Genomic DNA, 26,243 nt, shown 5'->3' with positions numbered 1-26,243 from the left:
ACCGTTTGCTCAATTCGTGATTCTGTCCCATTTGGTAATTCTTATAATATTTCAAACTTTTTATTATTATATTTGTTATAGTGATGAGTGATATTTGATGTTACCATTGTATTCATTTTTGGAGGCAATGAACTATACTCATATAAGAGGGAAAACTTAATCTCTAAATTTTTTGTATGTTCTGACTGTTCCATCAAACAACCATTATCCTGTCTCTCTTTCTTCATGTCTCCCTATTCCTTGGGACCCAACAATGTTGAAATTAGGCCCATTAATAACATGACAGTGGCCTCTAAGTGTTCAAGTCAAAGGAAGAGTTGCATATCTCTCACTTTAAATCAAAAGCTACAAGTAATTAAGCTTAGTGAGGAAGGCATGTCAAAAGCTGAGACAGACTGGAAGCTAGGCCTCTTATACCAAATAGTTAGGCAGGAATCAGCACAAAAGAAAAATTCTTGAAAGAAATTCAAAGTGTTACTCCAGTGAACACACAAATGATACGAAAGTGAAAAGGTCTCATTGCTGATATAAGTAAGTGCAGTCGCTCAGTCGTGTCCAACTCTTTGTGACCCCAGGAATCTGCCAGGCTCCTCCATCCATGGGATTCTCCAGGCAAGAATACTTGAGTGGGTTGCCATTTCCTTCTCCAGCGGAACTTCCTGACCCAAGGATCAAACCAGGATCTCCCAGTTTGCAGGCAGACTCTTTACCATCTGAGCCACCAGGGAAGCCTACATTGCTAATATAGAGAAACTTTATATTTCTTCTGGATAGAAGATCAGACCAGCCTTAACATTCCCTTAAGCCAAAACCCGATACAGAGCAAGTCCCTAACTGTCTTTAATTCTATGAAGGCTGAGAGAGGTGAAGAAGTTGCAAAAGAGAAGTTTGAAGCTACCAGAAGTTGGCTCAAGAGGTTCAAAGAAAGATGCTATCTCCATAACATAAAAGTACAAGGTGAAGCAAGAAGTGCTGATGTAGAAGCTTCAGCAAGTTATCCATAAGATCTAACTAAGTGGCTACACTAAAAAGATTTTCAGTGTAAACAAAACAGCCTTATATTGGAAGAAGACATCATCTAGGACTTTCCTAGCCAGATAGGAAAAGTCAATTCCTGGCTTCAAAGCTTCAAAGGACAGACTGACTCTCTTGTTAGAGGCTAATGCAGCTCGTGACTTGAAGTTGAAGCCAGTGCTTATTTAACATTCTGAAAGTTCAGGGGCCTTTATAATTATAATAAATCTCCACCTGTGCTCTATACATGGAACGACATAGCCTGGATGACAACACATCTGTTGACAGCATAGTTTACTGAGTATTTTAAGCTGACTATTGAAACCTACTGCTCAGAAAAGAAGATTCCTTTCAAAATACTGCTCATTGACAATGCACCTGGTCACCCAAGAGCTCTGATGGAGATGTACAATGGGATTGATGCTGTTTTCATGTCCTAACACAACATCCTTCCTGCAGCCCATAGATCAAAGAGTAATTTCAACTTTAAAGTCTTATAATTTAGGACGTGTATGTTGTAAGACAATAGCTGCCATAAGTAGTCACTCTTCTACTGCTGCTGCTGCTGCTAAGTCACTTCAGTCGTGTCCGACTCTGTGTGACCCCAGCAGCCCACCAGGCTCCCCCGTCCCTGGGATTCTCCAGGCAAGAACACTGGAGTGGGTTGCCGTTTCCTTCTCCAATGCATGAAAGTGAAAAGTGAAAGTGAAGTCGCTCAGTCATGTCCGACTCTAAGCGACCCCATGGACTGCAGCCTACCAGGCTCTTCCGTCCATGGGATTTTCCAGACAAGAGTACTGGAGTGGGGTGCCATTGCCTTCTCCAGAGACTCTTCTACTAGATCTGGGTAAAGTAGATTGTAAATCTCTGGAAAGGGTTCACTGCTCTAGATGCCATTAAGAACATTCATGACTCACTGGAAGAGGTCAGAATATCAGTATTAACAGGGGTTTGGAAGAAGTTGATTCTAACTTTGATGGATGACTTTGAGGGGTTCCAGATTTAGTAGAGAAAGTTACAGTACACGTAGTGGAAATAGCAAGAGAACTAAAACTAGAAGTTCAGCCTGAAGATGTGACTGAATTGCTGCTATCTCATGATAAAACTTGAATGGATGCAGAGTTGTTTTTTTATTGCTGAGCATAGGAAGTGCTTTCTTGAGAAGGAAACTACTCCTGGCAAGAACGCTATGACGATTGTTGAAATGGTAACAAAAGGTTTAGAACATTATATGAGCTTAGTTGACAAAGCAGTGACAGGGTTTAAAAGGATTGACTCCAGTTTTGAAAGAGGTTTTATTGTTGCTAAATCCTGATAAACAGAATTGCATGCTATAGAGAAATCACTCATGAATGGGTGAGTAAATCAAGCAAACTTCATTGTGGTCCTATTTTAATACATTGCCACAGCCACCCCAAGCGTTAGCAGTCACCAACCCCAGTCAACAGCCATGAACAAGAAGGCAAGACCCTCCATCAGCAAAAAGCTTATGACTCTAAAGGCTCAGCTGATGGTTATTATTTTTAGAGATAAAGTATTTTTTTAATTAGGTTGTATAAATGATTTCTTTAAACATATTATTACACATTTAATAAACTATATTATAGTGTAGACATAACTTTAATATGTATTGGGAAACCAAAAAATTTGTGTGATTTACTTTATAGCAATAATTATTTTATTCCTGTGGTCTGGAGCCAAACCTGTAATATCTCTGAGATATGCTTCTATATGGACTGTATCTACTCTTTATCTTTAAAATACTCCCAGTTTGGTTACTTGGTATAGTCTTATCAAAGGAATTGATAGTTAATTCAAACTAGTAGCCAACATTCATGTTGAATCATTAAACTCTAAAGGAATCCATAATAAAATTAGGATTAAATCATCAAGGATACACAATGTTACTACTGTTATTTAATATCAACTTGGAAGTTCTAGTCAATGCAACAAAATATGAACATATAAAACTTATACCTAGGAGAAAAGAGATAATGGATAATACAATAATCTTCTAGGACTGATAAAAGAATGCTCAGTAAGATGCTGGTTTCAAAATAAATATCCTTGCAATTAGAAGATTTAATTATTTAGAAGTGACTCTAATGAAGAAAATTACAAGAATCACTGACATAATATTTAAACATATAGAGACATACTCCTGCATGGCAAGTCTGGTTATCATACATGTAGTTCTGATATTCTTTACAGAAAGAAATTCATAGTTTTATCAAATGTTTTAGAGACCAGGAGTACTTAAATGAATGATTTCAAGGTTCATCTAGAAGAACAGAAAGTAGAGAATGGGGATAATTTGAAAGAGAATATGACAAGGTAGAGGGCCCTCCTTAGCATTATGGTGCTGTCATCATATAGGGTGTGGGATTGGTTCAGGAGTCACTTAATCAGTGAAAGAATTGGCAAGTGAGGACAGGCTCTGGAATACATGAAGCTAAGTATATGAAGAAGACACTCCCAGAGTGATACCCATACACAGTAGATGATATGAATTATTAAACAATGGTGTTAAGAAAAATATTAGGACAAAAGTATCAAGTTAAGTCTTTATGTTAGACTGTGTATCAAAACATAAATCAAACAAAAGCAAGAGAGAATATAAACAACAAACCTAGCTTCCAGGCGGGTGACATTCAGCCGGCCAGTCGGGGTGACGGGCTCTCCGTCCTAGGACCATGGCCCAGTTTGTCCGTAACCTCGCGGAAAAGGCCCCGGCGCTGGTCAACGCTGCTGTGACTTACTCGAAGCCTCGATTGGCCACGTTTTGGTACTATGCCAAGGTTGAGCTGGTTCCTCCAACCCCTGCTGAGATCCCTACAGCAATTCAGAGCTTGAAAAAAATTATCAACAGTGCTAAAACCGGTAGCTTCAAACAGCTCACTGTTAAGGAAGCTCTACTGAATGGTTTGGTGGCCACTGAGGTGTGGATGTGGTTTTATGTTGGCGAGATCATAGGCAAGCGTGGCATCATTGGCTATGATGTTTGAAGACCAATTTTTAACATGTGATTATATTTGCTTTATTATTCAAGTGTTCTTGGACCACGTGTGAGCAGACTGCTATTTGAATAAAATAAGACAATGTGTCAGAATCAGTGTTTCTCTATCACACACTACATGGAAGGTCACAGTTTCTCTTGACATTAAGTTGGTTTGTCTTTCGCTTTAATATATTAATACGGTTCTAAATGCATGCCTTTGCTTAGCCTGCAATTGGAAAAGATATATATGAGTACACCAACCTGGTACCTGTATAAATGAGGTTAACTTTATTCTGAAAGCTTGAAATAAATGATATTTAAGCTTTATTTCTAGAAAAGCTGGGGGGAAGGCTTTGAGAAAATGAGAACTTGCTCCAGTAGGCGAAATAATACCATGTGCCAAGCATGATACAGTTAAATCACGTAGCATTAAGAATACAATTTGGGCTGTTTTTCTTTGCAAAAATCAGAGAAAGATCCCTTTGACAACACCTTATTATCAGCTTGAATATAGGCTCCCAAAAGAACAGCATGATGATAATCTGTATATCTTTGTAACATCTTTAACATTAGGACAGAGTGAATGAGAGCAATAACGTATTTTTCATCTGATTTTGATATTTGTTATATTATTAATCTGTCCAGTTTTTAAGGACCTATCTTCGCAAAAATGAAATATCCTGTAGGTATTTAACAGAGTTATGATTTAGCACTGTCCTTGGGTCTAAATAGTATATTATGTCCTGAAATAAATGTAAGTGATTGGTAAAAAAAATAAATAAATAAATAAACAACAAACCTATTGAAAAATAGATGAAACTGTGGTAGAAAATTGAAATAATTTAAGGTTGAAGGACTTTTTGCACAAAGGAAAAAAGTGGAAATAGAAAGATTGACATATTTGATTATATACAAATTTTACACCTATGAATATTGAAAATACCATGAAAAGATAAAAGGCAAATAATAAACTGAAGAAAGTATTTGGGACAAATATGGCAAAATATTTTCAGACCATTTATGAAATAAGAAAAAAGATATCTCATTAGAACAATGGATAAGGAACTCACCCAAACCAGAAAACTACTAATGACCAAAAACATAAAAAATGTTTCATTTGAATATTCATTTTATAAAGTGTCATTTAAACAAAGGTGAGGTTTTTCTACTTGTCAAAATCACAACTGTTTTAAAGCTCATATTTGCTAGCACAGACTGCAGTGAAACTGGGAGTGCTCTTTTCCTAATGGTGGGCATATGAATTCATACAAGCTTCCCGAGAAGTAAATATCTACTCTATATCCACTTCAAGAACTATTCAGTTTAAAGGAAATAATCAGAAATAGGGCCATACATTTGTGTGCAAACGAATTAAAAGCACTGTCATAATAGCAGAAGATTGGAAGCAACCTAAATTTCCAGTAATCTGTGAATGGTTAAATAAGTTAAAGATCCCATAAAGAGGTACTATGCGAATGTTAAAATTCATATTTTTGAAAAATTATTAATGATAAAATGCTCAAAGTAAACAAGCAAAAAAAAAAAACTCAATAGAAGTCATGGAATATATGATCCAAGTTCCATTTCTAAAATGAATTATTATGTAGGTTATTTATTTAATCCATGATTATTATAGCTATAAAAAGCAAAGTTATATTAACAAAAAAATGTATTTTTATAAGTAAAAACACAAGAAAACACCAAAAACAAATTTATCAAATTTTGTAGTATAATTAAGGAGCATTTGTTTTTCTTCTCTGGATGGCTAGTGTGTGTGTGTGTTTTCTTCAAAAGTCTTGTGTTTTGTAAAATAAATGTAAAGAAAATATAAAATTAATAATCTTCAATTATGGGAGGAAGTGTCTGTCTAGCAAGGATAGCAAGGATAGAAAATTATTCCATTAAAGCCTCTGTCCAACAAGAAATTATATTTATTTTTGCATTGGATGCTCAGAAAATACAAGCTGTTTTTATTGATCAGACTATGCTAAATAAACCCAATAAATGATAAAGTTTAGTGGAATAGTAAGTTCAGTTAAAGTGAAAAGTGTAAAAATGCAGAGAACAGGGCCATTAAAAATATGCAGAATGAGCAATAGAGAATTGAATGTAAAGAAGACAGACATAGGAGAAGGCAAAACTTGTGTCTATGGAACCACAGTGAAGAACAGCAGCTAAAGGAGGGGAAACTAAAGCGTCACACACAAGGAAGCGGAAGCAGACACCTCCCTGCATTAACATCCTCACTGTGTAGATTTTAAACACATTGTTGCTAAGACTTTAAAGTCAAGTTTCATTTGTTCAACTGTAGGTACAAATGAGAAAATAACTTTTTATAGTTGTTCTAAGGACTGGAAGATATTAAGCTAAGGGCCAGATACGGCCTAAGGGACAGAGACATGCAATTAAGCTAGAATTATTGCAACTGCCCAGTGTATTTCAAGTTGTTTGAATAACTTCTCTAATTACCATGTTTCATATATTTATGGAATATTTTATGGTTCTTGGGCCATTTCAAGGCACACAGGGACATACATAGTGCAGTGTGCTTAATTCGGCACTGAAGTCATGAGACAGTGACTCATGGCCTTAGTTCACTCAAAAATCTTTTAAACAGAGATCTTAACTTTGCTCATGGCTTTCTGTTAATAGTGTAAGAAACCAGCCTAGACATTGCACGAGGCAAATATATTTGAATTATGTGAAAAAATAAAAGAAATTAAACTATAAGGCTATAGTTAACCTGAACATAATGATTAAATCCTTGCACTGTATTTTATATTATAGGCAATGTTCTCCTGGACTCTACTTTCCTTCAGTTACTGTGGCACCTACCTGCCTAGTTACTCCTCCCTTCCAGAATTTGAACTGGCCCTCTGGTAAGTTGCAGCCTCCTGCAGAATTCCTTTCATTGGGTCACATTTTAATTTATCCTTCTGGATTTTATCAAAGCATGTCTACATGAGAAATTGGAACAAGGAAAAATGGAAGGAATAAAAGTCCTAATCATAAGGCTTAATATAATCAGTACTTTCTGGCAACAAATTGGCAGGGCAAAAGCTAACAGATTAATTACCGTCTTTCTCTTCTTATCAGTGTGTTATAATATTTCCTTTGTCAAGTAAAGAATACATGAATAAGTACATAAAGTTTCATCTTTTCCTAAAAGGGTACCTATGAATTATTTTCATTATTTCCACTAATGCTGAAATTAAGATGGTCTTCATATTAGAGCTCAGTTTGAAGTAACTGTTTTTAGGGACATTAGAACAATTAAATGTTCAGAGAGTGGAACATTATACCACATTTCCCAGCTGTATAGGAAATACTTGTGAATAAGACACACGTCTGGTCTTTGCTGGATCACTTCATGTGGTCACCTTCAAAGATGCATTCACTGTTCTATCCATAATATAAACTCCTTTGAGGGGAAATTTGTCTTATTGAGGGGAAATACTTAATATTCTCAATCCAAGAATGATTGTGAATACTTACATACCAGCATTTTTCATGGAAATATGTAACAATCTTGATTCATAGAATAACATTTAGTTTATGCAGAATTTCTTTACTGTTTGTGCAGAAAAATTTTACTATTTACTGGTGGTCTAGTTGTTAAGACTCCATGTTCCCACTGTAGTGGATACAGGTTTGATCCCTGTTGCGCAACTATGATCCCTCAATCGGCCAAAAAAAAAAAAAAACCCACAACAATTTTCAGTTCAGTTCAGTCGCTCAGTCGTGTCCGACTCTTTGCAACCTGGTGAATCGCAGCACGCCAGGCCTCCTTGTCCATCACCAACTCCTGGAGTTTACTCAAACTCACGTCCATTGAGTCGGTGATGCCATCCAGCCATCTCATCCTCTGTCATCCCCTTCTCCTCCTGCCCCTAATCCCTCCCAGCATCAGAGTCTTTTCCAATGAGTCAACTCTTTGCATGAGGTGGCCATAGTACTGGAGTTTCAGCTTTAGCATCATTCCTTCCAAAGAACACCCAGGGCTGATCTCCTTTACAATGGACTGGTTGGATCTCCTTGCGGTCCAAGGGACTCTCAAGAGTCTTCTCCAACACCACAGTTCAAAAGCATCAATTCTTCGGTGCTTAGCTTTCTTCACAGTCCAGCTCTCACATCCATACATTACCACTGGAAAAATCATAGCCTTGACTAGACGGACCTTTGTTGGCAAAGTAATGTCTCTGCTTTTGAATATGCTATCTAGGTTGGTCATATCTTTCCTTCCAAGGAGTAAGTGTCTTTTAATTTCATGGCTGCAATCACCATCTGCAGTGATTTTGGAGCCCCCCAAAATAAAGTCTGGCAGTTTCCACTGTTTCCCCATCCATTTGCCATGAAGTGATGGAACGAGATGCCATGATCTTAGTTTTCTGAATGTTGAGCTTTAAGCCAACTTTTTCACTCTCCTCTTTCACTTTCATCAAGAGGTTCTTTAGTTCCTCTTCATTTTCTGCCATAAGGGTGGTGTCATCTGCATATCTGAGGTTATTGGTATTTCTCCCAGCAATCTTGATTCCAGCTTGTGCTTCTTCCAGCCCTTTACTGAGATATAATTGATGTATAATTCACTGTATGTATGTGTGTGTGTATATATATATATATATATATATATATATAAAACAACTTTATATGTATATAAACAACTTGATAACTTTTGACTTACCCATAAAAGCATCACTATAATTGGGATAATGAATATATCCATCATTTCCAGAAGTTTTTCTGTGCTCCTTCAGGTTCTTCCTTATTGGCTCTCACCACACATACCCGTACACCACTGAAGCCCTGCCCCTCACTCCCAGGGAATCACTGATGTGCTTATTCACATTCTGGGTTAGTTTGCATTTTCAAGAATTACACATGCATTATATACTCTTTCTTTGGGGTCTGGCTTCTTCCATGCAGCACAATTATTCTCTAATTCTCCCATGCTGCTGTGTTTTGGTTGTTGATTCCTTTCTATTCCATGGTATGGATATATATCATAGTTTATTTACCCACTCACCTTTTGATGGCTGTATTAATTTTCTAGGGTTGCCATTAACAAAGTACCACAAACTGAGTGGCTTAAACACAGAAATTTATTGTCTCAGTTCTGGAGGCCAGAAGTATGAGATCAGGTGTCAGCAGGATTGATTCCTGCTGAGCTACGATGGAGAATCTGTTTCTGATTGTGAATAACTGTCCTCGTGTTTACATGGTGTTCTCCTTCTGTGTGTATCTGCCTCTTAATTTCCCTTTTTATAAGGATACTAATCATACTGGAGTAGGTCCACATTAAATTACTTCATTTCATTTCATAAAGACCCTACTTCCAAATACAGTCACATTCTGAGATACTGAGAGTGAGGACATCAACCTACAAATTTTGAGGGACAAAATTCAATTCATAGCAATACTTAAAGGATGAGCTTTGTGATGAGGAAAAGGTAGAGGATTCCAAGCAGAGGAAAGGCATATGCAGAAGCCATGAGGTCAGAAAAATTTGAAGATCTAATTAAGCAATCATAATGATGTGAACAAGAGATCAGCTATGAGAGGCAAGCACAGGAACACTCTGAGGCCAGCTCATGATCAGCCCTAAGATTAAGTGCACTGCAGTTTATCCTCCAGTCTATCAGCATGGACTGTGATAGCCCTTAGAGTCATTTGAGCATTCTGAGACAGGAAATATGTTTATATTTCTGCAGGAGGGTCTTAAGGAAAGCCCACAGTATAGCCAAATTTGATGTCAAATCAGAGAAGGTGATCCAATAAGACATGAGAACACTTGGTAAAATAAAAGCATGGTATTATTCATGTTAGTGAAGCAAAGTATCAGCTATGTCTTCATTGCTGACTCTTGTCTCCATCAGAGACCATAGTCACAGGCCTCGGGGCTGTTCTGTAAGTAGAGGTTGAAGAAACCTTGAAGGGTCTTCACATCGGTGGGGAGGGATGATACTATGGGATCATTCTTCATGGATGCCATCCAGAGCTTTAGATTTGGAGTGTGGTCTACACACCTGCAGGATTTGGAAAGAATGGAGGGATGAACAAGGCTAAGTAGGAAGGCATTGCAAATGCTCCTGTAACTTGCCAGTTTCATATTGTTTTCCTCTAATCTTTTCAAGTAGTCCTTTAGAAATATTTCTTTAAGATATGCATAACCATAAAATAAGAGATTTGGAAGATATTGTAGAGGTCCTTGTTTTGTGGAAGAGGAATCTAAAACTAGAGTGAAGTGAATTGCTCAGTTAACCTAAGAACTTGTCCAAACTGAGAGACTGATATTTTTTTTAAATGAGAAAGTGAAAGACGACCAAGAACATTACATATTTATTACTCTCTGGTCAGATTGTGACTAATGGTAACTGTAAGCTCTAGGAAGTAGGAGTAAGCTAAGGTGGCTGCTAAACTTCAAAACATGGAGTTTGGATAACAGTGTGGGACTCTTGCTGGTAAATGGGAGGTGGCATTAGTCACACAATCCTGCCTGACATCGTTATGAAAATGTATATCCTTATGGATTTTTAACCAAGAGGGAAGGAGTAAATCATTTTTCAAATATTTTACTACCTGTCACAGAACTCCCCACCCTTGCCCACCCCCAGAGATGGGAGAAAATCGTGAGTATAGGTATAGGACATGCCCTGGAAAGTCAAAGTATCCTTCTGTTGGCTGCTCCCATTAATCTACTTGATGAGATACATTAATTTTGTCCATAAAAAGGTTAGTGTATACAATTCCAGTTATCATTATCTTAAATTATGCAAAAAAATATTCAAATGTCTTACTCATTTAACTCCAAGGCTTCTAGCCATTCAAACCAGGGCCAGATGAGGTAATCAATCATAGAAAGAGAACTGCCACCAAAGAAGGTTGTCTTCTTATTAGTCAGAACCTGAACATTAAACAGCATAAGAATACTTCTTATTTCTGCATCTGGTAAGGCAAGTCAAGTAAGTGACAGTAGCAACTTTTGCCCTGACATAGTCAAGTTGGGGTTTGTCTGATTAGTTTAAGCTTTAGAATCTCTTGGTTTGGGATAACGCAAAACAGTCTATTTTACTGGAAAGGGGAAAAAAGTAAAATGAGCCACAGAATACAAGATCTTTGCAATACACATATCCAACAAAGGACTGGTATTCAGAATATAGAAAGAACTCCTGGGAATCAATAAGAAAGAGGCAAACAATTCATCAGAAAATTGGGCAAGACTTGAATTTCACAAATGAGAAGTTCCAAATGGCCAATAATCATTTGAAAAAGTGCTCAGCTACATGAGTCATTCAGGAAATGCAAATTAAAATGAAAATGTCATACCACTTCACATCCATCAGAATGGCTAAAAGGAATAAGATGAAGTTAGTAACTCTGTAGACCCACTGCTGACAGGAGTATAAATTGGTTTAGCCATTTTTTTTTAACATTGTCTCCTAAAGCGGAGTGCATGCATACTCTATAACCCAGTAATTCTACTTTTTGAAAATGTGAACATATAGTCACTAAACCATAGGTATAAGAATGTTCATCACAGCACTATTTTATAACCCCAAAGTGGAAATGTTTACTGTCCATTAGGACTAAAATGAATAAATTGTGCAGTAGTCATACATTGCCTGGAGAATCCCAGGGACAGAGGAGGCCGTCTATGGGGTTGCACAGAGTCGGACACGACTGAAGCGACTTAGCAGCAGCAGCAGCAGCAGCATACATTGGAACACTATACAAAGTATAGGAATGAACTAACTACACGCAATATAGATGAACTTCAGAAACTTGATATTATATGAAAGACGTCAGACCCCAAAGAGTGAATATTATGATTCCGTTTGTATGAAGTACAAAAATCATTCAAAACTAATATTCTCTTTCTTGATACGGGTGCCAGTTTCATGGTTGTGTTTACTTTGTAAATTCATCAAGCTATACTCTTACGCTTTGGGTAAATCTCTGCATATAATACTTCAGTAGAAAAGTTTACTTAAAATATATTGGAAATAACTAGATTAATTATTAAACAGATGCCAAGTAAAATTCTTTGAAAACAAAGCACAAAAGTGTATGCCTGAAATTTAAGAAGGTGAATTGGTATTATGGTTTTACAAAGAGAAGAACTGAGATTATTATCTAGCTAATTAACACCAAACCATTTTGCCATTTATAAGATATCCATAGTTTTTTTCAGGGCCCTTATAATATTCTGCATTGTAAACAGGTTGTTTATACCTACCTGAGTATGTTTTTGGTCTACCACCAAATTAACCATCTGCATAGTATGAACTGCCTCTCACTTTCTACCTCCCATACTGTTCAGCAGAGTACCTTGAATTATTAGGTACTTAGAATGCTACAATGAATCAATATTGTTTGGGGCTGTCCTTAAAACTGTAGTGACTGGTAATTATATTGTGCATAATAAAGTAAGTATAGTTTCAGTCAGAAGGAAATAACCTCTCAGCAGCCTGAAACATGGAAATGTATTAGTCCTTAACTGGGAGTCTATAAGCACAGATGGGAAGAAACTTATATGCCTCCCAACTAACCCCAAATTTAGCAGGAAGTGTATGGATTTTCTACTGCTCAAAGGGTCAGCACCCTCAGCCTCCACACTGTTCAGGGCCAACTATAGTTGTACACAGAGATTTTTTGAAATCAGGAAACATGATCATCTTCATGTCCATATATACGAAAACTTAGATGAAATGGACAATTTTCAGTAAAAATAGAAATTACCAAAATTGATTTAAGAAAAAATACAACACCCCCCCAAATTAATCACCATTAAAAATTGAACTCTACCCACATAAAAGACACCAGACTCAAATATTTTACAGAAATAGCCAAAAGATATCAAATGGTTTCAGAGCTTAGACATCCAGAGAAAGTAACAACTCATTTTATGAGGTGAGAATATCCTTGATATATAAAACCAAATAAAGATACTATTAGAACAAAGTAATCTATTATATAAACAAATACGCAAATATTCTTTAAATATTAACTAATTTTAGAATATATATGAAAACCATTTAAAACAATTAGGTTTTATCCCAGTAATACTAGCATAGTTCAACACCAGAAAAATCTGTTAGTTATACTATACTCTTCTGTTTAAAGGGAAAAATTTTTTATGAACATTTGAAAAAATGTAATAGGAACAGACAAAGCATTCAATAAAATCGAACACTCATTCATGGCTTAAAAAAAAAAAAAAACAGCAAACTTCAAGACTCAGTTGGTAAAGAATCTGCCTGCAGTGCAGGAGACCCAGGTTTGATCCCTGGGTTGGGAAGATCCCCTGGAGAAGGAAATGGCAACCCACTCGAGTAGTCTTGCCTGGAGAATCCCATGGACAGAGGAGCCTGGCAGGCTACAGTTCATGGGGTCGCAAGAGTTGGACACAACTTAGTGACTAAAGAGAGAGAGAGTAATAGAACTTTCTTAATGGAAAAAAAAAACACAACGGTTTCTGAAATAATCTACAGCAAAATTCATACTTACTGATAAAAGCCTGCATTTCCATATGAAACAGGAACTGTGTCTTCCCTCAGTAAAAACCTAACGCTCAGTGTGAATGGAAGAGGAATTCTCGTGTAAAGGTCCAAATGGCAGTTCTTCTGCAAAGCAGGTAAACCATATCTGGGCTTCCCCAAGTGTCTGTCTAATTCATGGCATCTCTTTGTGGCGGGGAATGTTTATTATATAATAATAAGTAGAAAAAAGAACACGAATGATTTATGCTCTGATTATGGTTAGGATCTGATAGAGTGCCTGATGAACTATGGAATGAGGTTCGTGACATTGTACAGGAGACAGGGATCAAGACGATCCCCATGAAAAAGAAATGCAAAAAAGCAAAATGGCTGTCTGGGGAGGCCTTACAAATAGCTGTGAAAAGAAGAGAGGCGAAAAGCAAAGGAGAAAAGGAAAGATATAAGCATCTGAATGCAGAGTTCCAAAGAATAGCAAGAAGAGATAAGAAAGCCTTCTTCAGCAATCAATGCAAAGAAATAGAGGAAAACAACAGAACGGGAAAGACTAGAGATCTCTTCAAGAAAACTAGAGATACCAGGGAACATTTCATGCAAAGATGGGCTTGATGAAGGACAGAAATGGTATGGACCTAACAGAAGCAGAAGATATTAAGAAGAGATGGCAAGAATACACAGAAGAACTATACAAAAAAGATCTTCATGACCCAGATAATCACGATGCTGTGATCACTGACCTAGGGCCAGACATCCTGGAATGTGAAGTCAAGTTGGCCTTAGAAAGCATCACTACGAACAAAGCTAGTGGAGGTGATGGAATTCCAGTTGAGCTATTCCAAATCCTGAAAGATGATGCTGTGAAAGTGCTGCACTCAATATGCCAGCAAATTTGGAAAAGTCAGCAGTGGCCACAGGACTGGAAAAGGTCAGTTTTCATTCCAATCCCAAAGAAAGGCAATGCCAAAGAATGCTCAAACTACTGCACAATTGCACTCATCTCACACGCTAGTAAAGTAATGCTCAAAATTCTCCAAGCCAGGCTTCAGCAATATGTGAACCGTGAACTTCCTGATGTTCAAGCTGGTTTTAGAAAAGGCAGAGGAACCAGAGATCAAATTGCCAACATCCGCTGGATCATGGAAAAGGCAAGAAAGTTCCAGAAAAACATCTATTTCTGCTTTATTGACTATGCCAAAGCCTTTGACTGTGTGGATCACAATAAACTGTGGAAAATTCTGAAAGAGATAGGAATACCAGACCACCTGACCTGCCTCTTGAGAAATTTGTATGCAGGTCAGGAAGCAACAGTTAGAATTGGACATGGAACAACAGACTGGTTCCAAATAGGAAAAGGAGTACGTCAAGGCTGTATATTGTCACCCTGTTTATTTAACTTATATGTAGAGTACATCATGAGAAACGCTGGACTGGAAGAAACACAAGCTGGAATCAAGATTGCTGGGAGAAGTATCAATAACCTCAGATATGCAGATGACACCACCCTTATGGCAGAAAGTGAAGAGGAACTAAAAAGCCTCTTGATGAAAGTGAAAGTGGAGAGTGAAAAAGTTGGCTTAAAGCTCAACATTCAGAAAACGAAGATCATGGCAACCGGTCCCATCACTTCATGGGAAATAGATGGGGAAACAGTGGAAACAGTGTCAGACTTTATTTTTCTGGGCTCCAAAATCACTGCAGATGGTGACTGCAGCCATGAAATTAAGAGACGCTTACTCCTTGGAAGGAAAGTTATGACCAACCTAGATAGCATATTCAAAAGCAGAGACATTACTTTGCCAACAAAGGTCCGTCTAGTCAAGGCTATGATTTTTCCAGTGGTCATGTATGGATGTGAGAGCTGGACTGTGAAGAAAGCTAAGCACCGAAGAATTGATGCTTTTGAACTGTGGTGTTGGAGAAGACTCTTGAGAGTCCCTTGGACTGCAGGGAGATCCAACCAGTCCATTCTGAAGGAGATCAGCCCTGGGATTTCTTTGGAAGGAATGATGCTAAAGCTGAAACTCCAGTACTTCGGCCACCTCATGTGAAGAGCTGACTCATTGGAAAAGACTCTGATGCTGGGAGGGATTGGGGGCAGGAGGAGAAGGGGATGACAGAGGACGAGATGGCTGGATGGCATCACTGACTTGATGGACACGAGTCTCAGTGAACTCTGGGAGTTGGTGATGGACAGGGAAGCCTGGCGTGCTGCAATTCATGGGGTCGCAAAGAGTCAGACACAACTGAGCGACTGATCTGATCTGAATGTTTAAAAATATACATAGAACAAGCATAGAAAAATTAAAACAGGTGACAAATTGTGGAAATGTGGGTGACATTTTTCCTTGATATTTTAATGTCAGTGCAATAAAATGTTCTAAAAGCAAGTCCATGACAAAACATTTTTAGGTGTTGTCATTTATATCCTAAACACAGCAGCTTATAGCTATCTGTTGTAAACTAAAATTTCCTTTTTGGCGTTATTGCTAATTACCTTAAAGTGATTTTGGAGATGGGAATATTAAAAAAAAAAGAATAGAAGAAAAAATGGATACCATGTATTACTCCCATAAAATCAAGAAGGGGTTGATTACCTCCTCCAGCTTGCTGAATTCTTTATGCAGTTCTTCTTTTAGGCCAGAGCAATCTTCCTTATTTTGCTTTCTAAGAAAGCTTACCATCAAAGATGGTACCTAGACAGAGAAAAACTTCTTAGTTTATCAGTGTGAAGCTAACGATATCAGCCCCTTCATATAAAAGCACCACAGAACCCTTATAGTCCCAGAGTCAGGGTGTTCTGGAAACTTTAGTTTCTGTACTCACAGAGGTCAGGTACTGATCTTAAAAACAGTTTTGTGGCCTAAGATGCTGTAAGAGTCAAGATTTTATAAGGAGCTATTAGGAGAAGCCATCTTGTTGAGTTTGAGTCAAACATATCTTGAAAGGACACTGATAGAATTGTTGCTCATTGAATTGTTGAGAGGCGGAACAAACAAGTCTGGAACTGAACTGGACCATTCCAAAATCATGGTGGAAACAGACCTGATGGGAAGCATTCTTTGCCACCAGTGAATTGAGCACTCAGTGCTACAGTTTGTGCCCCTGCCAGATGCTGGACTATAAGGTTAGTGATGCCAGGCTGGAATTGAATCTTGCAATCACCCCAGCTCCTGAAAGCCAGGAGCTCTGCTACCAGCCACTCTCATCAGCAGAACCGGTGCCCCAGCCCATGCCTACTTCTCCACATGTCTCATTTCTGAACTGAACCCTAGCATGTGTGCATGTGAGAGGAAGAGCCTAGGTCCCAGGCCTTGGCACCAGCTGCAAAGAGAGCTGGGAAGGAGATTTTCCTGAACTCTACCTTGGGACAAGCATGAGAAGACAGCTCAAAGTGGCTGACAACCTGAAGACTTGACAGGTGTAGCAGCAGATGCTTTAATGCTTGTGGTGGAGGTGTTTGTGTTTTAATGCTCAGTCTTTGGTATTGTCTCACTGCAAGAGACAGAAATCCACTTGTCCCAATGTAAGTAAACAGGCCCTTGTAAAAGTACAGGAGAATGTCCAGAAAGCCTAACCATGTTGGTACAGCTTGCCTTCATTGGAACTGAGGTTTGCAGGCAGCCGTTCCTTCCACATTTCCATCTGGGTCTGGATGGTCTTTCATCTCTGCTTCTCCTTGAATGTCTGCTTCATATTATTTGCCAAATGTCAGTTCCCTTTGCAATGTTCTTAACCTCTGCTTTCCTAAAAATTCTTTTTGTGTGTGTCTTTGGTTTGTTAGGTCTCCAGTGATATAAACGTACAGCTCCAAAATCTCAACACCTTTATTGTCTTAGTTTGTGTCTCATTCCCAAGTTCTCAGGAAAATAATTATTGGTCTGGGGTACGGCTGGGGGCGATTCTGGCTTCCTGAGCTGTGGTCAGGAGGATGGGGTCATGCGGTACTTAAGCCCACCTCTTCTCTGGGTGTGAGCAGGGAACAAATGGTGGGCGTCTCCAGCTGTTAGCGCCTTTTCTTTCTAGACAGTACAAGGAATCTCAGTATTATGATTCTTTAATTCTCCAATATCTTTCTTGTAAACACCATATCCCCTATCATATTCGACAGTGGAAATCTCTAGCATTCTTTCACTGTCATTCTGCTAAGCCAGCCAACTCCCTCTTCCTTCCCCACTGGTTTTTCCCTTTTCAGTGTTTCCTTAGACAATATGTTCTCCCTACAAGTTTCACTTTGTAGATTTTTTTTCACCATTTCTTTCCCTAGAGACAAGATGTTTCCTATTATGCTGACATATATCCTGATGAACTAACAGAATTATACAGACATTATATAGATATAACCTGATGCGGCTATTCACATTGTCTGCTCTTGGTCATTTCTTTTTTAATACTAATTGTTTGAACTAATCTAACTGTTTGAATTAATACTGATGCTAGTTCAAACACAGGAAGTTCTCTACAGGAATGCCATTACTCAGCCCATAAGGAGCTGTTGCCAACACACAGGAGATGCTCACAGATAAACACTGTGGCTAGAAGAACAAGAGCCAACACTGAGTATTCACCATGTATTGGACTTCAGGTGTTTTATATTAACCGATTTTTTTCAGTGGCACAGGAACCCTTATTATACTCATTTTATACATGAGCTGAGGTATAGAGGCAAATAATAAATAACTTGTTTAGAGTCACACAGCTAAGGAGTGGCAGGGCTGGTGACAAGCCTAGGCAGTGAGCCAGCAGTAATGGAAACACAGCTCTCATCCTCAGAAGCTCACAGCCCTGGTACAACACACAGGCATACAACTTACGAACAAGAAGGCAGCAGTCCCCACAGAGGGAAGTTAGCACATGTGGGAACACAGAGCTGGGCACTAACAAGCTTCTGGGAGACAGCAGTCTCCAGACAGGTACAGTGGTTCCTTAGTGTTTGCTGGGGGTGGCAGGGTTGGGGTGGAAGTGGGGGTTGGGTTCCAGGACACCCCGCCCCCAGATAGGAAAATCTGAATGTTCAACCCCCTTATATAAATCGGCACAGTATAGTCAGCCCTCAGCCTCTATGGTCCCACTCATACAGGAGTGCAGACTGCACAAAAGAGAACCTGGGACAACCAGGCAAAGTAAGAAGGGGGAAGAGTCTTCTAGAAAGACTAGAGCAGAAGGTAGCAAGTCTGGGAAAAATTTCAGCATGACAAGAATATAAAGCGTTAGGAAAGTAAGAAGGATTCAGATCATGAAAGGGCGCACAGGACATGTCAGAGCCGGCAAGAGCATAATCCTGTTTCTTTCCCTTCCAAATCACTGAACCTAGAGTGAACGCACTGATTCAGCTTTAAAAACAAAGACATTTTCAATAGGAGCTGAAATTGCTTAAACACGCACCTTAGAAAAGGACTCAAAGACCATCTTTTGGCAAGCTTTCTCATAGGGGTCGCCTGGCAACAGCTTCTTCCCTGGATATGCTTCATCCAGGTACTCACAAGTGATGGCAGATTCATAGATCAACTGACCCAGACTGGTTTCCAGAACCGGCACTAGGCCTAAGGGATTCTTCTTGAAAAACCACTCAGGCTTATTTTTCAGATTTATGTTGATGACTTCATGCCTGAAAAACACACAAAAGACAGTGAAGACAGTAACATTTTTCTTGTATTCCTGAATAAAATGTCAACGGTCTCATCACCCACTTAGCTGATCAGACCCCAAAATTTGGAGTCAGTGTGGCCTTGATTCCTTCCCCCTGCCCCCTCTTCCTCAAATCGCATGGATCAGCAAGACCTGTCAGCTAGACCTTCAAATCACAGTCTGGCTTCATCTGCTTCTCAGCTTTAACACTGCCACCTCGTCCAAGACATCATCTGCCACCTGGACCTCTACGGTAGTCCCACTGGCCCGTCTACTTCCACTATGGCCTCCCTACAGTCAGTCACTCTACTCGAGTGCCTGTGTACTCAGCTGCTAAGTCGTGTCAGAATCTTTGCAACCCCATGGCCATGGACTGTAGCCCACCAGGCTCCACTGTCTATGGGATTTCCCAGGTAAGAATACTGGAGTGGGTTACCTTTTCCTTCTCCAGGGGATCTTCCAGACACAGGGACTGAACCAGTATCTCCTACATTGGCAGGTGAATTCTTTACCACTGAGCCACCTGAGAAGTCCCCACTCTCCATATACAAAGGTAAGTTGAATGAGGCCACCCTCCTGCTTATTTACAATTGCTCCTCACTGCAATGCGGATAAACTCTGAACCCCTTTTTATGCCATGTGATCTGGCCCTAGGTTACCTGTCACATCTGTTTCCTATGACTTTTGCTTTGGTCATTATGATCTGACCACACTGGCCTTTTTTATATCTCTTGAATTACTTTCTTCATTGAACTTAAGATATGCATCTGAAATTACTTTGCTAACTTAATTACATGTTTGTTATGTCACCTCCTTAGAATGTAAGCTCCATGAAAGCAGTGATCTGCTTGTGTGTCTTGGTCATATTCATAAACAAACATGTAAATGAGCAAAGTTTTAAATAGATTCAAATGGTATGAAGATATATAAACATTTTTAGATAGGTACTCAACACACATTGGTTGAATAAATAAGTGGAAATTCTTCAAGACTGTCATTTAGATATTCCATTTGGGACTAAAAATATCTGAGCCAACTAATTGAGTTTGTTCAGGTCTCACTACATGAGAATCAACATGGTATTAATAAAATTCAGTTTCTTTTGCTAATCTGAATAGAAAGTTCATCAATTTTTACAAGAATATTAAGGAATCCAAAAAATTCATCCACAAAATAAGCTTTCAGATTAAATTTCCATGCATTGATTTTTTTTTTAAATGGCATATGAGTAAATTACACTAAATAAACCCATAAAGAAGAAACAGGTGAGGTCCAAACATATTGATTGTTTTTAGATCTGATTTCTGTCCTGCCTGAAAGATTTAGGGGAAACAAGAGGAAGGGAAGGTTCATATAATTGTTAAAGTTAGGTCTCAGGTCCATATCATTGTCAAAGCTGGAAAAGTGTTAATAGAACCAATTAGTTACTCAGAAATAATACACCCCAACGTCTTTTGTTCCTTTATCCCCATCCACCTGAGTAGCTACAAAATCATTTAGCTTGAGGATTAAATACACAATCCTACCCTCTCTCCCACAGAAAGAAAGGAATAGCCAGAACGAACAGTGGCGTTTGTGTGTATGTATTAAAGGGTTTGTCTGCTGACAGATTACTGTACACTCATATACAAGCCACTGCAAGAATAATGAGGCTCTCTGCCAAGGAATTATCAAGATTTCTGAAATTTCATACTATGAAAAGAAAAGGTAAATTCTGGGTTTTTGTAATAAACAAGGTTCTCAGAACACATGCATTTTGGTAATCTGGCACGATGAGCCAACAGGGTAACATACCTGCTGCAGCAAGTTGGAAGATGTGCCTTTCAGAGAAAACCAGGCTTTAGTAGATTCTATAATGATCCAACCAGTCAATCCTAAAGGAAATCAGTCCTAAATATTCATTGGAAGGATTGATGGTGAAGCTGAAACTCCAGTACTTTGGCCACCTGATGTGAAGAACTGACTCATTGGAAAAGACCCTGATACTGGGAAAGATTGAAGGCAGGAGAAGGGGACGACAGTGGATGAGATGGTTGGATGGCATCACTGATGCCACGGACATGAGTTTGAGTAGGCTCTGGGCGTTGGTGATGGATAGGGAAGCCTAGCACGCTGCAGTCCATGGGGTCGCAAAGTTGGACACAACCAAGCGACTGGACTGAACTGCTAATGCTGTACAGTCAGCGTGCATGCATGCTAAGTCGCTTCAGTCATGTCTGACTCTTTGCAAGCCTAAGGACTGTAGCCCACCAGGCTTCTCTGTCCATAGGGATTCTCCAGGCAAGAATATGGAGTGGGTTGCCGTGCCCTCCTCCAGAGGATCTTCCTGACTAAGGGATCGAATCCGCATCTCTTAAGTTTCCTACATTGGCAGGCAGTTTCTTTATCACTAATGCCACCTGAGAAGCCCCATAGTAAAGTCAGCTACCTCTCTAATCAAAGTCCCCTGGGACTAAAAACTAATCCATGAACATAGTAGACCTCTGTTGTCTGCACTGCCCAGCAGCTGTTACCACCCTTCACCCCCTATCACACATTTTTATAGTAAATCAATCCCGTTTCCCTTTGGAAAACTGTGCCAGTAAGATAGGGTTGTTTTCAACTTAGAAGTCCAGAGGGGCACTCACCCAGGACTTGGTGCCCTCAAATCCAGCTGTGTCTTAATGCTGAATTTTTCTTTTTAAAAAAATTAATTTAATTTTTGGTTGCACTGAGTCTTTGTTGCTGTGCAAAGGCTTTCTCTAGTTGTGGAGAGTGGGAGTTACACTCTAGTTTTGGAGTTACACTCTAGATTCTTCAATTGTATGAGCACAAGATATGTCTTTTTTCAATCCAACTGAATTGGATATCTGTTAATTGCAATAAGAGATTCTAATACAATAAATATTATGATATTTAGATAAGACAATGTTTTGATAAGTGTTACTAAATGTTGAATATTTTGCTATGTGTTCAGAATCAGTTTCACCCAGAATATGATGGAAATCTTACTGAAGTGATGACTAATTGATAAACAATGTGGTTTTTTTACCCTTTGGAATATATCTTACCTTTTTTAGGGAAAAGGAATTGCCTGCTTAATTCTCCCCCTAGAAGACTAAAAGTAGTTTATACATTCTAAGCATATAGATAGAAAATTTCTTTGGAATGGAAACTATCTCTTAAAACTTCCACACCACATATATCTAATGTTTGTTCAACAGATTCCAAAGGTCACTCTAAGGGAGAAGGTTCCAGTGGCTCTTCAGTGTCAGAGAAAAGCCAATGACTTGCAGATTTCTTGTGGAAAACGCCTATGTCAATAACCTTGCTGTGTGGCTTCCCCAAAGCATGAATTTTTAGGCATAGACACTTTATTTGCTTCAACCAATAACCCAAACTATAGAAATATGCACAGTACAATTAACTCAGTACTCTACCCAGAGTCAAGGCCGGGACTCTGGACTGGGATATAGGGCAATATAGCAAGACTCAGGGATCTGCCAGAGCGCAAATAGCTGGCCTTCCTCAGCAGCTGGTTCATGGCCAAATCGGGGAGCAGCCCCCTCCATGGTCCTCACCGGATTCCCTTGGCCCTCAGGACCAGGAGCGTCCTCTTGGCGTAAGGACAGAACCTCATGCTGTAGACACGGATCAGGCCTTCGGGGACGGGCCCTGGGGGCGCGCTTCCTGCGGGGAGAACCGGACGCAGTTACAACCCAGAGAGTGGCAGGGATCCCCAGCCTCCAGCTGTTCCCCGGACCCAGCGGTGGAGAGGTCCCGCGCGCTGCGGCCCCGGCCTCTTTCCCCGGGCGGGTGCCTTCCCAGGAGGTTCAGCCGCACGCCGACCCGCGGCCGAGGGTCGCCCAGATCCCCGCTGCAGATCGCGGAGGGCAGCCTCACCCTTCCCCAGGCTTCTGACCGTTCCGCCGGACATTGTAGCGCAGCACAGGCCGAGCTCCCAATGGAGTTTAAAGTTCAACCAGGAAGTCGGTCGCGCCTCCCCTGTTTTTCTCAGAAGTGCCAGGCTGGGGCAGCCGTCAGCCCGCCCTGGGCTGTGTGCGCAGGGACCCGCGCTGCCCGGGCGCTGAAAGGAAACCTGAGCGCAGAAGCCCCTGGGCGACCCGACCCAGCGCGCAGGCGGATTCCCCACCCTCTCCAAGAAGGAAGACCCAACTACCGCAGCCTGGGCGCCTGGAGGGAGATCACAGCCGATATTCCCACTGCAGGCGCCTTTGCAGTACATGTGAAAACTGGAGTCTTAAATTCACCCTCTCTGAGCCTGTTTCTTCTGCAGTATGGTTGTTGGAAGGATTCTATTTTTACTAAGTTCTTAATACATAGTAGGAACTCAATAAATTGAGGTTTATTATGACTACTATAAAACGGATCAATTACAGGAAAATAAGTAGATACTCTGTTGCAACTGCTTACCTTTACTGTAAAAACTTTGATTATTTACATCTTTCTATCCAGAGAAATGATGCTCACATGTTGCTTTCTCAATTTTCTTGTACACATTGCCTTTCACAAAAAGCAAATACTTGTCTAATACACAGAAGGTCATTGATACGTGTACTTAATAAATGGAGTAATTTCCAATATGCTGTATAATCTTTTTCCATGTTTAAAGATCCTAGAAAACCTACTTCATGGGTGAACATTTTAGCGAGATGAGAAAAGTCATCTTTCAGATATCACAGACCTTGGCTACAACCCAAGAAAAGCTGAGAAGCTGGGAGTGAGATGAATTCTTCTTGGAAAATAAATGTCCTTTGTTGTTGTTTTGTTTTCCTGTGGATGGTTCTGGACAGGTTTTGGGTTTTAGAGCTCCATAAACTCGAATAGACCTTTGCTCTTTTGGCCTTTAAGACAAGCTGAGATCTACAAAGGGATAAAACCTCAAGGTGAGGATTAGGCTTAATCTGTCCAGGACTGGTCTAGTGATGATGGGATGGAGATTTGCAAGGAAAGAAAGTTGAAAGAGCTAAAATGGGTTTAGGAGGATTGCAGGCTTCCTAAAAATAGTGAAACACACTGCTTATCATCTTTGGAAGCTCAGGGCTGCTCCTTGCATCACTGATTAGATTAAAAAATTATGGGTCTTAGATTTTATTTCTAATATCAAAAATCATTCACAGTGAGAACTCACCCATTTTCCTCAATTGTCCCTCCAAGTCCATTTTCTGGGATAGTCTGTCTTTCACCTCCAGACTAAGAAAGAAAGAGCACTCCTCTTCCTGTGATCTGCACGGTGTAGAGGTCACAGCATCTCCACCTGAATACCAGCCACAGATATTCCCCAGAAACCCAGTTAGAGACCTCCATTTTCATCTAAAACCCAGTCAGATTGCAGAGAGTAAGACATGCTTTTCCAATGCTTTTTCAATTTGATTTTGTTCAGTTTCTCCTTTGCTCTAGCAAAGGGCAGGTTCGACTTCCCAGGTCATGGCTAATTCCAGCCCAGATCAGTATCTCTTTCCTAGAGTTCACACTTCTTCTCACCTTCTGCCTCACCTACCTGCCATTTACTCTGGGAGCAGTAGCAAGATTTGCCTCCTCACCTTCCTTTCTAGTGATGGCTTTAAAATGCTCAAGTTGTAGTTAAAGGAATATTGTGTTTTCTGGGGGTGGGGTGGGGTGTAGGGAGGGCTTGATGGAACACAAATAAGTCAACTAGTGAGGGAGTGGCAACAGAAACTATCCCGAGCTTAAGAAGTACTTGAGAAGAAAGTTTGACTGTTGTCCAAGCCACTTCTCTCTGTGGCTCAGCAATGTGGGATTTTGTCAGCCAATCAGTGCAGACCCTTAACACCAAGCACCACCTGTGTTTGGCACTCACATTTCAGCAAAGAAATTCTTCAGAGCAGAAACACATAGCTCTACTCCTTCCTCATCCCATGTCAGCAAAGTGCACCACCATCTCTGATTGTGATAATCAGACTCCCAGGAGCATCCTGGATTCTTCCTTCTCTCTTACCCCTCTTTATCAATCCATCACCAAAGCCCATAGCTGTTGTTGTTATTGTTTTTCATATTTATGTATTTGGCTGTGCCAGGTCTCAGTTGCAACATGCAGGATCTTTGATCTTCACTGTGGCATGTGGGGTCTTCAGTTGTGGCTTACAAACTCTGAGATGCAGCATGTGGGGTTAGTTCCCTGACTAGGGACCAAACCCAGGCCTTCTGCACTAGGAACAGAGTCTTCTTCACTGGACCACCAGGGAAGTCCTGATATAGGTTTTTACCTTTAAAATATTTTTAACACATTGCCTCCTCAACGGCTTTCAACTGGGGGTGATTTTGCCCCCCCCCTCAAGGGAACATTTGACAATATCCACAGACATTTAAAAAAATTATCTTACTTACTTATTTTTGGCTGTGCTGGATCTTTGCTGCTGTGCAGGCTTTTCTTTAGTTGCAACAAGTGGGAGCTGCTCTCTAGTTTCAGTACACAGGTTTCTCATTGCGGTGGCTTCTGTTGCCGAGCTAGTACTCCAAGGTGTCGAGGCTTCAGTAATTGTCACACATGGGCTCAGTAGTTGGTGCTCCCTGGTTTAGTTGCTCTGAAGCATGTGGGATCTTCCCTGATGAGGGATCAAACCCATTTCTCTTGCATTGGCAAGTGGATTCTTTACCACTGAGTCACCAGGGAAGTCCCTATAGACATTTTTGACTGTCACAACAGTAGCGGTGCTACTCACAGGGATGCTGCTAAACATCCTGCAGTGAGACTCACCCCATATCCAGTCCTAGATGCCGGTAGTGCTCAGCTTGACAACCCTGCTTTGCTTCCCTTGTTAGAATCATGAAATCAACTCCTAACAGATCTTCCTATTTCTATTCTCCTCACTCTCCTACCCAATTGATAATCCTCCAGCCAGAATGATCTTTTATAAACATAAATCTTATCTTGTCATTCCTCTAAATCATTTAATGTCTTCCCCGGAGAAGGCAATGGCACTCCACTCCAGTACTCTTGCCTGGAAAATCCCATGGATGGAGGAGCCTGGTAGGCTGCAGTCCATGGGGTCGTGAAGAGTCGGACACAACTGAGCAACTTCCCTTTCACTTTTCACTTTCATGCATTGGAGAAGGAAATGGCAACCCACTCTAGTGTTCTTGCCTGGAGA

The 26,243-nt window shown here is 40.0% G+C and overlaps 2 protein-coding genes and 1 long non-coding RNA gene across 11 annotated transcripts in view; 2 read left to right on the top strand and 1 right to left on the bottom strand.

Moving 5' to 3' along the window:
* The window catches only part of LOC147344278 (uncharacterized), a 30,039-nt gene extending 6,327 nt beyond the window's left edge, over positions 1–23,712 (top strand). For 2 of the 5 annotated variants that reach the window (XR_015155852.1, XR_015155853.1), the window contains 4 exons: positions 6,800–6,891; positions 19,333–19,544; positions 19,631–19,684; positions 22,335–23,712. This is a non-coding gene — a long non-coding RNA (uncharacterized LOC147344278). Of the gene's footprint in view, positions 1–6,799; positions 7,755–19,332; positions 19,545–19,630; positions 19,685–22,334 lie in introns of those variants that run through there. The other 3 variants (XR_015155850.1, XR_015155851.1, XR_015155849.1) reach the window with 2 other exon arrangements.
* Positions 3,656–4,123, top strand: LOC147344279 (ATP synthase F(0) complex subunit g, mitochondrial). The gene has a single exon (XM_086379298.1). The coding sequence runs from the start codon at positions 3,708–3,710 to the stop codon at positions 4,017–4,019; it is 312 nt and encodes a 103-aa protein (XP_086235424.1). The 5' UTR covers positions 3,656–3,707; the 3' UTR covers positions 4,020–4,123.
* Positions 9,094–24,383, bottom strand: LOC147344277 (glutathione S-transferase omega-1-like). Of its 5 annotated transcripts, none has more exons than XM_086379293.1 (6): positions 24,263–24,383; positions 22,692–22,800; positions 18,889–19,111; positions 16,101–16,199; positions 10,807–10,913; positions 9,094–10,035 (listed from the first exon to the last, which is right to left on the bottom strand). In XM_086379293.1, the coding sequence occupies exons 1-6, from the start codon at positions 24,291–24,293 to the stop codon at positions 9,882–9,884; spliced, it is 723 nt and encodes a 240-aa protein (XP_086235419.1). In that variant the 5' UTR covers positions 24,294–24,383; the 3' UTR covers positions 9,094–9,881. The 5 variants fall into 5 exon arrangements, with proteins under 5 accessions (XP_086235419.1, XP_086235417.1, XP_086235421.1 ...); XM_086379291.1 differs by lacking the exon at positions 24,263–24,383 and adding an exon at positions 23,014–23,102; XM_086379295.1 differs by lacking the exon at positions 24,263–24,383 and adding an exon at positions 23,033–23,102.
* Between the last annotated feature and the right edge of the window lie 1,860 nt (positions 24,384–26,243).

This window comes from Bos grunniens, chromosome 26 (genome assembly GCF_055505025.1).
Source record: "Bos grunniens cultivar Pamir isolate PY7600 chromosome 26, Bosgru_T2T1.0, whole genome shotgun sequence".
Classification (NCBI taxonomy): Eukaryota; Metazoa; Chordata; class Mammalia; order Artiodactyla; family Bovidae; genus Bos; species Bos grunniens.
This window is presented reverse-complemented; position numbering and strand designations above follow the sequence as displayed.

Bases quoted from the DNA above. Each gene is read 5' to 3' on its own strand.
- LOC147344279 (XM_086379298.1), top strand. From the start codon at position 3,708: ATGGCCCAGTTTGTCCGTAACCTCGCGGAAAAGGCCCCGGCGCTGGTC.
- LOC147344277 (XM_086379291.1), bottom strand. From the start codon at position 23,047: ATGTCCGGCGGAACGGTCAGAAGCCTGGGGAAGG. The intron at 22,801-23,013 runs GTGAGGCTGCCC...TTCTCCCCGCAG, and splicing joins GGTCAGAAGCCTGGGGAAGG to GAAGCGCGCCCCCAGGGCCC. The intron at 10,914-16,100 runs GTAATCAACCCC...TTTAATGTTCAG, and splicing joins AATTCAGCAAGCTGGAGGAG to GTTCTGACTAATAAGAAGAC.